At 41.9% G+C, this 17,847-nt stretch overlaps 1 protein-coding gene across 1 annotated transcript in view; it reads right to left on the bottom strand.

The window, feature by feature from the left end:
- si:dkey-10o6.2 (uncharacterized protein LOC100124608 homolog) overlaps positions 1-17,847 on the bottom strand; it is an 84,100-nt gene that overhangs the window by 29,404 nt on the left and 36,849 nt on the right. Inside the window, exons 6-7 of the mRNA XM_034175825.1 lie at positions 6,723-6,868; positions 936-1,046 (exon numbers count right to left, since the gene is read on the bottom strand). Of these exons, the coding sequence (XP_034031716.1) occupies positions 936-1,046; positions 6,723-6,868 (257 nt within the window). The remainder of the gene's footprint in view (positions 1-935; positions 1,047-6,722; positions 6,869-17,847) is intronic.

Below are 17,847 nucleotides of genomic sequence, written 5' to 3'. Positions count from 1 at the left end.
CTACAGTTTCAAACAAAAACTTTGAGTTATGCTTGTTTTTATTGATCAAGTCAGAATAATAGGCACGCTTTGTAGCCAGTAATGCATGCTTATAATCTAAGACAGCATCACGCCATGCAAGGTGGAACACCTCTAATTTAGCACTACGCCATTTCTGTTCCAGCCCTCGAGCCTTCTGCCTAAAGTCATGCAAGTAACCATTGAACCAAGGCGACTGCACCTTAGAAAGGCGTGGCCTTAAAACAGGAGGCGCAACCTTATTCAGTGTAGCCTTGAGCGATGAATTCAAGCCATCTGCAAGACTATCCACTGATTAAACATTCTCCAAACCTGAAGCCAAAATTTCAGGCAGTCTGGCTTCGAGTTCAGTCATAGTTGAGGGATTAATGCATCGCCGCAGAGATAGACAAGGCTTTCGGTCCACTAAATGCGGCAACATAAAAGCAAACCTAATAAATGAGTTGTCAGAGACCACCGAGGCAAGAGGCAAAATATCGATGTTTGTGACAGCAAGGCCACGTGTGAGAACCAAATCAAAGGTATTTCCACTAATGTGCATTGAATCCTGAATGCATTGCTGGAATCCCAACGCATCCACAAGTTCCATAAATGACTTGCAAAGGGGATCAGAGGGTTTATTTATATGAATGTTAAAGTCACCAATAATCAAAATGTTGTCTGCACTAGCTGACAGGCTAGAGATGAATGCACCAAATTCATCTAAGAATTCACAATATGGGCCAGGAGGCCTATAAACAATGACAAAATAGCATGACTGATTTCCATACTTCTGACCCTGACAATATGATGAGTGAGTGTTAAAGCTGCTATGTGTATGCCAGTACCACATCTATATTTGTGTGGCTGTATATATGTGGTTTTGCTCAGTGTGTGTTGTTAAAATGAAGATAATGTTGGAAAAAAAATCAACTCACTGTGGAAACAAACTGGTCACTGGTCCAGCGCTGCATCAGGTCAGCGATGTTGACAAGGATGGCTCCAGGGATGGTGGGAACATGGACATATTTCCCCGAACGGTCTCGGACCTGAAGGTAGGCAAGTGCCAAAATAAAGACTTGCATGGTCAAGGTAACTTTATTTTTACCCAAAAGTAGATTTGGTTTGTAGTGAATTCGCCTTTCTACACACATTCAAATAACATTTAAAACACAAAACAAAACAAAACAAAAAAACAGACAACAGTGCTTCATCCTCAAAGATCAGTGCAAGCAAGTAACATACAAAGAAAAAGCCATCCCAGCAGATAATTCAATTTTCAATTTCAATTTCAATTTATTTTCATTTATATAGCGCCAAATCACAACAGAGTTGCCTCAAAGCGCTTCACACAGGTAAGGTCTAACCTTACCAACCCCCAGAGCAACAGTGGTAAGGAAAATGCCCTCTGAGGAAGAAACCTCAAGCAGACCAGACTCAAAGGGGTGACCCTCTGTTTGGGCCATGCTACAAAACATAAATTACAGAACAATTCACAGAACAATTCATGGACGAATATACAAGAAATGCTATTGGCGCACAGGACAGGAGGATTGCCAACACGAACACAATTCCCATCTCTGGATGGAGCTGCACCTTAAACAGAGAGAAAAAACAGAATCAGGCATCAGAAAGACAAGAAATACTGTATAATTTGTCAGCATTAAACAACAAGAAAAACAGAGAAATACTAAGGTAATCGCCGGCCACTAGCCCTAAACTTCACTAAAAGACCCAGAATTTAGGTAAAGTTGAGGCCGCGGCCCACTCCAATTACTAATAAAATGAATTAAAAGAGTAAAAAGCGTAAAACAAAACTGTACCAGTATGCTAGCCATACGAAAGGGAAAATAAGTGCATCTTAAGTCTGGACTTGAAAGTCTCCACAGAATCTGACTGTTTTATTGATGCAGGGAGATCATTCCACAGAACAGGGACACGATAAGAGAAAGCTCTGTGACCCGCAGACTTCTTATTCACCTTAGGGACACAAAGTAGTCCTGCACCCTGAGAACGTAAAGCCCGGGCTTGAACGTAAGGTTTCATTAGATCAGCTAGGTAGGAGGGTGCCAGTCCATGAATAATTTTATAGGTTAGTAGCAGAACCTTAAAATCTGATCTCACTGGGACAGGAAGCCAGTGAAGGGATGCCAAAAGAATAAGATAAGAATAAACAAATAAATAAAAGCTATACAAAGAGCTCAATTAAAAAGAGGGAATTCCAAAAAAATACCTGCTCGGTTCTGTTGATCACTCTGATGGCTGCAGGAACAAAACTATCTTTATATTGCCTGGTTTTACAGGCCGGCAGTTTATATCTGCAGCCTGATGGAAGAAGCTGAAATTCGCCATGTATTGGGTGGAAGCCATATTTCAAAATAAGACCAGTCATCCTCTGTAACTGTATGGTATATCGGGATTCTGGGATAAGTTGGGGCTCTCCAATCAGCCTACTAGACAAACCCACAATTACTCAGATGACCTTTATTTTTTAGGGTAAGGTTTACTGAACCAAGACACCAAGCTAAGAGATAAAATCAATTCAATAAATGAGTGATAAAAAAGTCAAGATTGTTCTATCAATGTGGAAAAAGGACAACATCCTCAAACAATGCAAACGCTGATTCCCCTTCTTATACACAGCTTCACAGTTTGCCTCAAAAGTTCATTTACTGTTGAGATATTTATATTTTCCCACACACTCCAACATGGAGAGATCATCTTTGATGTAATCGTTCAAAGCCTACATAAAGTGAAATCTTGATCCAGATCTGGATCACCTCCAAAATTCAGTAGAATCTTCCATTCTTTAATATCTATTTGTGGTGCAACTTTGGTGAGAATCTGCGAAGTAGTTTTGGCGTAATCTTTCAAAGCCAATTTAAAATGAAATCTTGATCCTGGATCCAAATCACCTCCAAAATTTAATGGAGTCTTCCATGGTCTAATATCTATCTGTGGTAAAGATTACGTCAAAACCCGTGCAGTAGTTTTGATGTAATCCTGCTAAGAGACAGACACATAAATACACACAGATAATTTTATTGCGTCCTTGGCGGACATAACAATGATAATAATAACCACAGCAACTGGAGATTTCCGACGTCTGCCGATCTGGATCACCTCCAAAATTTAATAATCTTCCATAGTCTAATATCTATCTGTGGTAAACATTACGTCAAAATCTGTGCAGTAGGTTTGACGTCATCCTGCTAACAGACAGACAAATAAATAAATGCCAATGATTTTATTACATCCTTGGTGGACATATGATAATAACAGCAATCAGAGATATCTGCCAATCTGGATCCGATCACCTCCAAAACTGAGTGGAGTCTTCCTTGGCCTAATATCTATGCGTGGTGAAAATTACGTCAAAATCTGTGCAGTAGTTTTGACATAATCTTGCTAACAGTCAAATACACTCAACAAAAATATAAACGCAACACTTTTGGTTTTGCTCCCATTTTGTATGAGATGAACTCAAAGATCTAAAACTTTTTCCACATACACAATATCACCATTTCTCTCAAATATTGTTCACAAACCAGTCTAAATCTGTGATAGTGAGCACTTCTCCTTTGCTGAGATAATCCATCCCACCTCACAGGTGTGCCATATCAAGATGCTGATTAGACACCATGATTAGTGCACAGGTGTGCCTTAGACTGTCCACAATAAAAGGCCACTCTGAAAGGTGCAGTTTTATCACACAGCACAATGCCACAGATGTCACAAGATTTGAGGGAGCGTGCAATTGGCATGCTGACAGCAGGAATGTCAACCAGAGCTGTTGCTCGTGTATTGAATGTTCATGTCTCTACCATAAGCCGTCTCCAAAGTCGTTTCAGAGAATTTGGCAGTACATCCAACCAGCCTCACAACCGCAGACCACGTGTAACCACACCAGCCCAGGACCTCCACATCCAGCATGTTCACCTCCAAGATCGTCTGAGACCAGCCACTCGGACAGCTGCTGGAACAATCGGTTTGCATAACCAAAGAAATTTTGCACAAACTGTCAGAAACCGTCTCAGGGAAGCTCATCTGCATGCTCGTCGTCCTCATCGGGGTCTCGACCTGACTCCAGTTCGTCGTCGTAACCGACTTGAGTGGGCAAATGCTCACATTCGCTGGTGTTTGGCACGTTGGAGAGGTGTTCTCTTCACGGATGATGCGAAGGAGATGTGTTGCACTGCATGAGGCAAATGGTGGTCACACCAGATACTGACTGGTATCCCCCCCCCAATAAAACAAAACTGCACCTTTCAGAGTGGCCTTTTATTGTGGGCAGTCTAAGGCACACCTGTGCACTAATCATGGTGTCTAATCAGCATCCTGATATGGCACACCTGTGAGGTGGGATGGATTATCTCAGCAAAGGAGAAGTGCTCACTATCACAGCTTTAGACTGGTTTGTGAACAATATTTGAGGGAAATGGTGATATTGTGTATGTGGAAAAAGTTTTAGATCTTTGAGTTCATCTCATACAAAATTGGAGCAAAACCAAAAGTGTTGCGTTTATATTTTTGTTGAGTATAAATAAATAAATGCAGATTTGATTGCATCCTTGGTCGGACGTAATAAATCAATAAATGCCAATGATGTTATTGTGTCCTTGGTGGATGTAATAAAGGATTATTAACTGAGCACGAGGTCTGTACGTGAAAATATCAGACCGTGGTGTTGACAGTACACAGTAAAATTTTGCTGAGTAAAATTTACTCTGCTGGTATTACATTTGGTCCCAGTCTAGAGTTAACTATACTCAATTACAGAGTGAAATCAGCTCTACAGTCTTGTCAAATCAAGTGTTTCTACTCCAATAAGAGTTGATTTTACACCGTGATAAAGTGTATATTTAACTCTATTTGTAATGTGACCAAATGTTATCCCAGCAGAGTAAATTTTACTCTGCAAAATTTATTGTGTATGGACCGAGTATTAGTGGCATTCGTGGGAAAAACAGAGATATCATTTGAATGTGAAAGCTGCTGACGGCTCGTAGTCGGATTTGTTCGCTTCACCTCCATGAACAACTTGCTAACAAATGGTCCGGTCGTTAGCTAGTAAGCTTTCAATCTGTATGTTTTTCTGATGCTGTTTAGATATTCATGGAGTATGTTCCTGTCCGTCTTGGTTTTTCAAATCGTGTTTTTATCTGTCTGCTTTGTGATACACGTTCTGGACCAATTGTCATGGTAACGGTCTGATATGGGAAAATATCAGACCAGAAATCAGCCAATCAGAGCGCGTGTAGCATCGCAGCCATATAATAATAGTGTGTATATGATAACAAGAATAAAGAACAACAGCATAATTTCCTGTGAAGAATCAATAATCTGTCTGTCTGTCTGTCTGTCTGTCTGTCTGTCTGTCTATCTATCTATCTATCTATCTATCTATCTATCTATCTATCTATCTATCTATCTATCTATCTATCTATCTATCTATCTATCTATCTATCTATCTATCTATCTATCTATCTATCTATCTATCTATCTATCTATCTATCTATCTATCTATCTATCTATCTATCTATCAGCAACAGAATTTCTGCATTTAACCAGTCTTGTATAAATCACCTCATAGTGATACTTGAGTGAAAGTACAAGTATCTTACCATAAAATTACGTGGATAAAATTTAAAGTCTTTAAAAATATTACTTGAGTAAAAGTCTTAAAGTATGTATGTTTACTGTACATAAGTGTCAAAAGTAAATTAATCATATAAAATGTACTTTAAGTAAAAGTATTGAGTAAATGTAAAATCCAAAATGAATGGAGAGTGAAACAGCAACAAAAGAAAGCCAGTGTGGTGTCTGGATAAACCAGGAGGGGGCCTCAGCCCCTATAAAAGGCTGGATCCACCTCTGGCGGAGCAGTTGGTGTTGGTGACGGGATGAGTTAGCAACCGGTGGATGTATATAGCTGTAAAGAAAGCTGCTGTTCTTTCTCTGAAGATGCAGTCTTTTTCCTGGAAGACCCACACACATTTTTCTGTTAAACACAACAGCCGGGCTCTTGTGAAACAGAACAGTCATTTATAGCTACACAGCTGTGCCAAATTTAAGGAAAATAATAAAAACAAACAATGCAAGCGTCACCACCACCAACCACTGCAAACCAACCAAACGCAGCGTTCTTGGCACTCTCAAATCCAAAATGCAGTGCCGCTTTGGTTTCTGTGAACATTTTAAATAAAATAAATGAAACATCCCTTGGATGTGTCTGGTTTGCTGTCTGCCCAGATGCTTGCTGTTGCTGTGTGTCAGCTTTGAGTTGTGTGGCTGTGTTCAGTAATGTTTTAATTTAGTTTAGATGAATTATTGTAAATAACTTTAATTACAAATTGTTATTAATAAACTTTTCTGTTTGGTGAACCACCTACTCTGCCTCTCTTTGCAACAAACCTGTGTGATTTGATGGAGTGAAGAGTTCTCTGGGTTAAATTCCCAGGGTGGTGTCAGAAAATACAACTTGTCATTTCCATTCATGAACTCTGATAGCCTCAATGACTAAAACAACTTGCCTGCTTTGCCACATTGGCATTTATTTATTTTGGGCATCTTTCAATTTGACCCTTGAAAAACTGTAGGAAATATTGACATTTTCCATGTTAATAATACAAAATGGACAAACTGATAGAAAAACATAAGCTTCCTGGTGAAACACACAGTTTTATTGATTGAGATTTGCACTGACAGGTGTGGCAATTTGTTACCTGCAGGCCTCCCTCAGGGCTCTGGACCAACAAGGTGATGCTGCCATAATCAGCATGCTCCCCACATCTCAGCTGGTTGGCTTTCATCTGCTCGCTGCTCACAGGTGGGTAGTACAGTGAGCGCAGTGTTGTACTGTTTCCATTAGCTGCAGGAAACAATATCATGTAAAACAATCTGTTATGCATTAAATGTTAAGGGAAAATGCCTATATATATATATATATATATATATATATATATATATATATATATATATATATTTGAGTTTTTCAAAAATGTTTGAGGGGGAAAACCGTCCCTGGCTTGTGGAAGGAGTCTACTGTGGTTCCCTTGGCAAAAGTTAAGTGTCTTCAGGCTCTGAATGATTATCATGCTGTTGCTGTTATACATCTTATTATGAAAACATTTGAACAAAGTGTCAATAAAATAGCTGACATGGATTAAAATAGCGCAGCAGCCTTTTAACCTGCATATCAGCTCTGCTCCCATTGAGTCCATGTGGGTGGCCAGAAACTCCTGTTAAGAATCAACCAGAGACTAGTGTAAGGACTCAAAATGCAGGGAGCCACAGGCAACCAAAGAAAGAAACAATTTATTGAAAATGCAGTTAAATTTTGAATAGTACAAGCAGGAGAAGAAGACACCATAGCAAGGAGGCACCAACTTGACCCAAACAGGAGATGGACTGTGTTTCAGAGCCAGATTGTGAAAGGTGAGGTTTTCAGGCCCAGAACAGGAACCAGACAGCCACGCAGGAGCTGTCAGGAGGGAAGATGCTGAAAGCAAAAGGAGATTTGAGTTTGCCAGAAACAATGGAATCAAAGGAGTACCAGGTAAACATAGGGCAATGAGCCAGACCAAGTGAGCAAAGCTGAGTTTCTGGCATTTGTGGAGTGGAAGAACCAGAGCTTAAGTACATGTGTAGTTGATTGAAGACAGGTGTGGATAAGTAGCTCCAAGCTGCAGCTGCCTCATGGCCTCTACTGGTGGTTGGCTCTCACTGCGGTATTGTATCACTTCCTGTTCCGGAGCACAGCGGTGTTTTTCTGTATCTGTTAGCTGTTTAATCTGCGCAGTTAGATTGATCTAGTTATCTAGATTACGATTTGTTTCCCAGTGTAATCTTTACGTGCCTTAACTAAAGCACTCCTTCTGCTGAATCACCTCTAAATTATTTACACATTATTCACTTTGCGTGTTTTTAGGAATCCGCTAGCTTAGCGTAGCTACTAGCTCTTAGCCGATTTAGCATGGCGGCTTCTCCTGTCTCTCCCGCACTTTTCTGCTCTGGGTGTGAAATGTTTAGTTATTCCTCGGCCTCCTTTAGCAGTAACGGTACTTGTAATAAGTGTAGCTTATTCGTAGCTTTGGAGGCCAGGCTGGGCGAATTGGAGACTCGGCTTCGCACCGTGGAAAATTCTACAGCTAGCCAGGCCCCTGTAGTCGGTGCGGACCAAGGTAGCTTAGCCGCCGTTAGTTACCCCCTGGCAGATCCCGAGCAGCCGGGAAAGCAGGCTGACTGGGTGACTGTGAGGAGGAAGCATAGCCCTAAACAGAAGCCCCGTGTACACCGCCAACCCGTTCACATCTCTAACCATTTTTCCCCACTCGACGACACACCCGCCGAGGATCAAACTCTGGTTATTGGCGACTCTGTTTTGCGAAATGTGAAGTTAGCGACACCAGCAACCATAGTCAATTGTCTTCCGGGGGCCAGAGCAGGCGACATTGAAGGAAATTTGAAACTGCTGGCTAAGGCTAAGCGTAAATTTGGTAAGATTGTAATTCACGTCGGCAGTAATGACACCCGGTTACCCCAATCGGAGGTCACTAAAATTAACATTAAATCGGTGTGTAACTTTGCAAAAACAATGTCGGACTCTGTAGTTTTCTCTGGGCCCCTCCCCAATCAGACCGGGAGTGACATGTTTAGCCGCATGTTCTCCTTGAATTGCTGGCTGTCTGAGTGGTGTCCAAAAAATGAGGTGGGCTTCATAGATAATTGGCAAAGCTTCTGGGGAAAACCTGGTCTTGTTAGGAGAGACGGCATCCATCCCACTTTGGATGGAGCAGCTCTCATTTCTAGAAATCTGGCCAATTTTCTTAAATCCTCCAAACCGTGACTATCCAGGGTTGGGACCAGGAAGCAGAGTAGTAGTCTTACACACCTCTCTGCAGCTTCTCTCCCCCTGCCATCCCCTCATTACCCCATCCCCGTAGAGACGGTGCCTGCTCCCAGACTACCAATAACCAGCAAAAATCTATTTAAGCATAAAAATTCAAAAAGAAAAAATAATATAGCACCTTCAACTGCACCACAGACTAAAACAGTTAAATGTGGTCTATTAAACATTAGGTCTCTCTCTTCTAAGTCCCTGTTGGTAAATGATATAATAATTGATCAACATATTGATTTATTCTGCCTTACAGAAACCTGGTTACAGCAGGATGAATATGTTAGTTTAAATGAGTCAACACCCCCGAGTCACACTAACTGTCAGAATGCTCGTAGCACGGGCCGGGGCGGAGGATTAGCAGCAGTCTTCCATTCCAGCTTATTAATTAATCAAAAACCCAGACAGAGCTTTAATTCATTTGAAAGCTTGACTCTTAGTCTTGTCCATCCAAATTGGAAGTCCCAAAAACCAGTTTTATTTGTTATTATCTATCGTCCACCTGGTCGTTACTGTGAGTTTCTCTGTGAATTTTCAGACCTTTTGTCTGACTTAGTGCTTAGCTCAGATAAGATAATTATAGTGGGCGATTTTAACATCCACACAGATGCTGAGAATGACAGCCTCAACACTGCATTTAATCTATTATTAGACTCTATTGGCTTTGCTCAAAAAGTAAATGAGTCCACCCACCACTTTAATCATATCTTAGATCTTGTTCTGACTTATGGTATGGAAATTGAAGACTTAACAGTATTCCCTGAAAACTCCCTTCTGTCTGATCATTTCTTAATAACATTTACATTTACTCTGATGGACTACCCAGCAGTGGGGAATAAGTTTCATTACACTAGAAGTCTTTCAGAAAGCGCTGTAACTAGGTTTAAGGATATGATTCCTTCTTTATGTTCTCTAATGCCATATACCAACACAGTGCAGAGTAGCTACCTAAACTCTGTAAGTGAGATAGAGTATCTCGTCAATAGTTTTACATCCTCATTGAAGACAACTTTGGATGCTGTAGCTCCTCTGAAAAAGAGAGCTTTAAATCAGAAGTGCCTGACTCCGTGGTATAACTCACAAACTCGTAGCTTAAAGCAGATAAACCATAAGTTGGAGAGGAAATGGCGTCTCACTAATTTAGAAGATCTTCACTTAGCCTGGAAAAAGAGTCTGTTGCTCTATAAAAAAGCCCTCCGTAAAGCTAGGACATCTTTCTACTCATCACTAATTGAAGAAAATAAGAACAACCCCAGGTTTCTTTTCAGCACTGTAGCCAGGCTGACAAAGAGTCAGAGCTCTATTGAGCTGAGTATTCCATTAACTTTAACTAGTAATGACTTCATGACTTTCTTTGCTAACAAAATTTTAACTATTAGAGAAAAAATTACTCATAACCATCCCAAAGACGTATCGTTATCTTTGGCTGCTTTCAGTGATGCCGGTATTTGGTTAGACTCTTTCTCTCCGATTGTTCTGTCTGAGTTATTTTCATTAGTTACTTCATCCAAACCATCAACATGTTTATTAGACCCCATTCCTACCAGGCTGCTCAAGGAAGCCCTACCATTATTTAATGCTTTGATCTTAAATATGATCAATCTATCTTTGTTAGTTGGCTATGTACCACAGGCTTTTAAGGTGGCAGTAATTAAACCATTACTTAAAAAGCCATCACTTGACCCAGCTATCTTAGCTAATTATAGGCCAATCTCCAACCTTCCTTTTCTCTCAAAAATTCTTGAAAGGGTAGTTGTAAAACAGCTAACTGATCATCTGCAGAGGAATGGTCTATTTGAAGAGTTTCAGTCAGGTTTTAGAATTCATCATAGTACAGAAACAGCATTAGTGAAGGTTACAAATGATCTTCTTATGGCCTCGGACAGTGGACTCATCTCTGTGCTTGTTCTGTTAGACCTCAGTGCTGCTTTTGATACTGTTGACCATAAAATTTTATTACAGAGATTAGAGCATGCCATAGGTATTAAAGGCACTGCGCTGCGGTGGTTTGAATCATATTTGTCTAATAGATTACAATTTGTTCATGTAAATGGGGAATCTTCTTCACAGACTAAAGTTAATTATGGAGTTCCACAAGGTTCTGTGCTAGGACCAATTTTATTCACTTTATACATGCTTCCCTTAGGCAGTATTATTAGACGGTATTGCTTAAATTTTCATTGTTACGCAGATGATACCCAGCTTTATCTATCCATGAAGCTCGAGGACACACACCAATTAGCTAAACTGCAGGATTGTCTTACAGACATAAAGACATGGATGACCTCTAATTTCCTGCTTTTAAACTCAGATAAAACTGAAGTTATCGTACTTGGCCCAACAAATCTTAGAAACATGGTGTCTAACCAGATCCTTACTGTGGATGGCATTACCCTGACCTCTAGTAATACTGTGAGAAATCTTGGAGTCATTTTTGATCAGGATATGTCATTCAAAGCGCATATTAAACAAATATGTAGGACTGCTTTTTTGCATTTACGCAATATCTCTAAAATCAGAAAGGTCTTGTCTCAAAGTGATGCTGAAAAACTAATTCATGCATTTATTTCCTCTAGGCTGGACTATTGTAATTCATTATTATCAGGTTGTCCTAAAAGTTCCCTGAAAAGCCTTCAGTTAATTCAAAATGCTGCAGCTAGAGTACTGACGGGGACTAGAAGGAGAGAGCATATCTCACCCATATTGGCCTCTCTTCATTGGCTTCCTGTTAATTCTAGAATAGAATTTAAAATTCTTCTTCTTACTTATAAGGTTTTGAATAATTAGGTCCGATCTTATCTTAGGGACCTCGTAGTACCATATCACCCCAATAGAGCGCTTCGCTCTCAGACTGCAGGCTTACTTGTAGTTCCTAGGGTTTGTAAGAGTAGAATGGGAGGCAGAGCCTTCAGCTTTCAGGCTCCTCTCCTGTGGAACCAGCTCCCAATTCAGATCAGGGAGACAGACACCCTCTCTACTTTTAAGATTAGGCTTAAAACTTTCCTTTTTGCTAAAGCTTATAGTTAGGGCTGGATCAGGTGACCGTGAACCATCCCTTAGTTATGCTGCTATAGACGTAGACTGCTGGGGGGTTCCCATGATGCACTGTTTCTTTCTCTTTTTGCTCTGTATGTACCACTCTGCATTTAATCATTAGTGATCGATCTCTGCTCCCCTCCACAGCATGTCTTTTTCCTGGTTCTCTCCCTCAGCCCCAACCAGTCCCAACAGAAGACTGCCCCTCCCTGAGCCTGGTTCTGCTGGAGGTTTCTTCCTGTTAAAAGGGAGTTTTTCCTTCCCACTGTAGCCAAGTGCTTGCTCACAGGGGGGTCGTTTTGACCGTTGGGGTTTTACATAATTATTGTATGGCCTTGCCTTACAATATAAAGCGCCTTGGGGCAACTGTTTGTTGTGATTTGGTGCTATATAAAAAAATTGATTGATTGATTGATTGATAGAGAAAGGGAGGAGGAGGAGAGCAGCAATCCAGGCAGCACAACAGTACCTCCCTCAATGGGAGCCTCCAGGCGACAGATCAGGATGAGCCCAGTGGAAGTCCCGGATGAGAGAGGGATCCAAAATAAGGTCCCGTGACACCCGGAAGCACTGCTCAGGACCATAACTCTCCCAGTCCATCAGATACTGGTAACCCCAGCTCCAACGCCGCATATCCACAATGTACTGACAGACCAGGCCTGATGGTCATCCACGACCCGGGTGGAAGGAGAGGGATCAGCCAGATGGCACAGAGGGCTGGAATGCACAGGCTTGAGATGAGACACATGAAACACTGGGTGGATCTGGAGCGAACAAGGCAGCCAGAGTTTGACAGCCAGGTTAACAAGTTAACAAAAGGTCTCATATACCTACAGTCATTTTCTTTGCTTCTGTCTGGAGGGGCACAGCTCTGGCTGTGAGCCACATCTCCTGGCCTGGATGATAGTTGGGAGCCGGGGTACGGTGCCGTCTGCATGGCACATGACTTCTTCCTTTGCCTGGAGCAGGCTGGAACAGGAAGTCCTCCACACCTGTCCACATAGTCATTAAGGAGCTTGCACTGAAGGAACAGACAGGTCACTTTCTTGCAATGGAAACAGAGGTGGTTGATAACCCAGTGAACATTCAAATGGAGATAACCCTGTAGCAGTGTTTATGTGAGAGTTGTGGGCATATTCAACCCAAGGCAGCTGATTACTCCAAGAAGACTGGTGGGAGGCTGTAACACACCAGAGGGCGGATTCAAGGTCTTGATTAGCCCATTCCGCCTGGCTGTTGGATTGCAGATGGAACCCAGATGACAGGCTCTGATTGCAGAGCAAAAGGTCTTCTATACTTGAGATATAAACTACGGGCCCTGGTCTCACACAATGTCCTGGGGAATGCCATGCAGCTGCAACACATGGTGGACTAGGAGGTCAGCTGTCTCCTGGGCAGATGGAAGCTTTGGCAAGGCCACAAAGTGTCCTGCCTTGGAGAACTGGTCCATGATGGTCAGGATAGTTGACATGCCCTTGGAGACGGGGAGACCTGTGAAAAAGTCCAGACAGATATGCGACCATCCTTGACGTACTCACGCACATCTGCCTGGACTGAAGGCCACCAGACGGGCTGTTGGAGAAGGTGAAGGGTGCCTAGGTGGTAAGAGAACTTAGAAGTGTGGATGAATTGCAAGACAGCACATCAGGCAGAAGGTGGTACAAAGAGCCACCCGGGAGGTTGTCAGTCAGGCACTGGATATGTCTTCTGGGCCTCGCAGATGACCTTCTCGATGTCCTAAGTTTGGGTTCCAATTCCATCTGCCTGGGAAGGATATTGTCTGGAGATGTGGAGCAGTCCTTCATGGAGAATTGACGTGACAGAGCATCCGGTTGTGTTCTTGATCCAGGTTTGTAGGTGATGGAAAAGTTAAAGCATCCAAAAAATAACGACCACCTGGCTTGTCTGGAACTGAGTTGTTCGGCAGTTTGAATAGAGGCAAGGTTCTTATGATCAGGCCAAACAGTAAATGGGACAAACTGCAGGCTGAGACACAGTATACTAACAAGAATCTCACACACTCACCTTGCTGAGTTAAGATACAATCTTCTACAGACAGAGACGCAACAATATCATCCATGGCCCTCATCCACCTGACAGTGGGCCTCATGAGTTTTGTCCATCCAGTCTGTATCTCCAGCCCAGTCGCATGTTTTTTTTTTTTTCGTGCTCTCGTGACGAAATGAGTCAAATTTTTGTGACAGAGCTTTTTTTTTAACTCACTATTACTAACCCTATTCCCACCCCCAACCCTGACCTTAACCATAACCTAATCTTACTCCTCCCTCCCCACCCTAACCATAACCACCCCCAACTCCCCCCCACTTCACTTTTAATTTCGTGCAGCCATCACGGAATGGATTAGAATGAATTTGTGCTGCCATGACGAAAATGAGGCGCTTTTCGTCACAATATCATGAACTAATAGATTAATGTATATTTCGTGCTGCTGAAGCCCGGCTTGCCGTGAGACCAGGTTGGTATATCACCACTAGATACGTTCCCATTTCTTCTAGGCAAAGATTTATTTGGCCGGATTGAACCTCTCATGGATTTCAAATGGTTGAAACTTTGGGCTCAGGTGCGGCAACCGCTTCCCCTCAAATCACTACCACCGACTGACAAAGTGAGGTGCTACGCACCTAGACCACCTGACCAAAACACCGGTAGACAGACCTGCACTTTACCTCCCCGTAGGGCCGGATCTCACCTGGTGTGTAACAAACTCTCCACCGACATGGACCAAATTAAGATCAGCAGAGATCAAAGAAAAACTCCAGACAAACTAACATACCATGATAGAAGAAAGTGTTACTAAAACCTGTGGGACACTTTAGGTATACCACAGTTGTTGATTAACTAAAACAAAATAAATAAATTTTGTTGTGTCGGAATGCGCTGCAAACCTCTGCAATATTAGCTGCACCAACAAAGCTATTAATACCACAAAAACTAAAGTAAACAAACTACATTCATAAATCTCTAAACTTATAGAGCATCACAGATGTTACACTCTAAGAAGTAATTCAGTGACTTTGTATATATAAGGAAGATGAAGTAAGAAACAGCTATACTGACTGAATAAACTCTCTGAAACACATTTCATTAATTGTTTGAGTTGGAAATACCAAATAAAATGCTTAAAAATTTAGGAGTCAATTTTATCTTAACTTCAGTTTGAAGAAAAGACTTTTGTTCAATGCAAAGAACATAATTCTTTTTATCTACATATGAAAATTCTAATCTTTCCTTATGTGTTAATCAAGCAAATGTTTTGCATATATTCCATTTAACCTGACCTGTGTTCCTTTTATAACATGGTGTATGTTAATGTGTTACTGAATTATTCAAACTTTGTTGGTGAAATGTTCTGTTTTAACAAAATGGTTTGTTTATGTGTTAGTTGGGTAACTTTAATAAATGTTCTATTCATTCAAAAATATCTAAGAACAAAGTGTGTGACAACATAGTTAATGTTTTTAAATATTTAATTCATCTGTGTCTTAAAAGTTTCTGGGTGTCCTGAAGTTAAATTCCACACACCCCAAGTGGGTGGAATTAAAATGTCAGAATGGAGCTTCTCACCCCTTCTCCCTGCCTTCTGCCTGCTTCTTCCTCTTTGCAAATGCTAAATTTTTCTTTTTGTTGGCTAAAACTGCTTCAGACAGCCTAGCTTCATGTTGCTAAGCCACCACGTGACTCTTCGTTCTTTGTTTTATAACATTTGATAAAATTTTACCAGCCTGATAACTATTTTGAAGGCTTGCCAAGTCTTAATTTTTATAAGAGCGGAACTTTTCAGAACCATGTCTCTCTCAAAACGTTAACTTTCTCTAAATTCACAATGACTTTTAATCTGGATCCACAATTTTTTGGAAGCCACCAGAAACCATTTTCAACAAACACCTTCACCTCATGGGTCAAGCAAGTTTATGACGGACCTGCCGATAGAGGCAGCCCGTCCTGCCTATAAAACCAGTCGACACTGAAGCCTTCAGCTCACCGGGGAAAGCCAGCAATTTAACCCTCTGGGGTCAGAGGGCATTTTTTGGACAGTTCACTCGCCTGGTATAAATGTTTTATTACTGCTGTTAACAGCTCTCCCTGCATCCCACAATCAAGTTTTATGTCTCTTTTTTTCACGGCAACCTGTACTTTCAGAATATATATGCTATAGTGGTGTTTTATAAGTGTAATAAAGGTTTATAATCAGAAATAAGAAAGGAAAAGTAAGGCGGAAAATAATTTTCCACACACATTTATTCAAAACACACAGCAAACTATAATAAACAACTGTTTTGACACTTTATAAAGGTAATTTGAGATCTTGTGTGAAAGACTGTACAACAAAAAGGTTCAAACAATAAACACAAATGCACATTTTGAACAATATATACAAAATGGTCTATGTGTCATCTCAAAGCAATTTCTGACAAAGGTCACATCACAAACTTCTACTATGAAGTTGACTGCGTGTTTGTTCTCTCCTGCTCTGAAAGCAGCTTTCACACTTTGTGTTGTGAATGTGTAGTGACACGGACCCACAACAGGGGGCACAAATGAACGGACAATAGAAGGAGTCAAATTTGAACACTTTACTGTTGTGAATGCCACAACCATACACAGCAGATTATAGAATGATACAAAGTCAATGGATAAAGGTGTCGTGTGGGCAGGCTCGACGATAGGAGACGTCCGTCTAGAGAAGAACCGGAAGCACACGATTTCCTCCGCCACCGAACCCGAAGGATACTGGAGCCGCCAGGTCCCGAGTCCCCCAGGTGGCCACCGTCTCCACGTGTCGGATCTGGTACTGCTGGCGAAGAGCAAAGACAGTCAAGTGTGGGTGTGTGTACACCCAGTAACAACAACGGTGGGAATTCCACCTCCACCTCAAATCACACACTCGTGCAGCTCCTGTTTAAGCACTTATCTGGAAAGAGTGAGAGGCGAAGAAGTCGGCACTCTCACAAACCACCAATCAGCTGACAAGGCACCACAGGACAACGGCTGCTAACAGAGCACACGTAAGTTATAATTCCTTTAGTACGGCAGAGAATATTACCTCCTTAGAAGAATGATATCTCGGCGACGTGGTGGAGGTGTCATCCTGCTTTTATCCGGGATGAAGTGCAGATGATCGGTGACAGCTGTCACAGTTGATGAGTGACAGCTGTCACCTCGGCTGTTCCTGTGAGGCCGCAGCGCCCTCTAGTGCCTGAAGCCCGCACTTCAGGCAGGGCGCCCTCTGGTGGTGGGCCAGCAGTACCTCCTCTTCTGGCGGCCCACACAACACTTTGAGGCTCATTTAGAGTTTGAGGAGCGGCTCCTCCCCATCGCTCCATTGATATGGTAAACAGTGCTTTACGCCAGAGCGAGAGAGCTTGCCACAGTCTTATCCAAGCCTGATACTCACACACTCTTTGTTTGAGCATGTGAGATTGTATGAGAGGCCCTCCGTCTGCTCACTTTCACTGATCACTGTGCACAATGGCGCAGGGTGCATTGGAGCCAGCAGCCAGGGGGCTATTCAAATGGGCCAACTAGTAACACATCACTCGTAAAAACAATCTTTGGTTTATCATGTGAGGTAAATCTGCCCTACGATTGGATTCTGGAAAACCATGTGACGGTGAACCAATTCCGATTGGACACTCACATTGCGCACATTATCACACAGCTTCTATGAGGAGTACAAAGATGGTGGACGGCTGGCTCGAAAGTCTGCAGAGTTAACTTTTCAGCAAAAAAAAGTAAGTTTCATATTATTAAAAAGTTATTTATAATTTAGTAAAACTTGGTGTCAGCAGTCATATACGATGGCGTCGGCCCCAGAGAGTTAACTCCAGACCCAAGTAAGCTCAAGCCGAAAAGGCCCACCACAAAGGAACTGGATGGATGGTTCATCCGAACCA

Source organism: Thalassophryne amazonica, chromosome 8 (genome assembly GCF_902500255.1).
Source record: "Thalassophryne amazonica chromosome 8, fThaAma1.1, whole genome shotgun sequence".
In the NCBI taxonomy this organism is placed as follows: domain Eukaryota; kingdom Metazoa; phylum Chordata; class Actinopteri; order Batrachoidiformes; family Batrachoididae; genus Thalassophryne; species Thalassophryne amazonica.
Note: the sequence above shows the minus strand (reverse complement) of the source record. Positions and strands in the feature narration are given on the sequence as shown.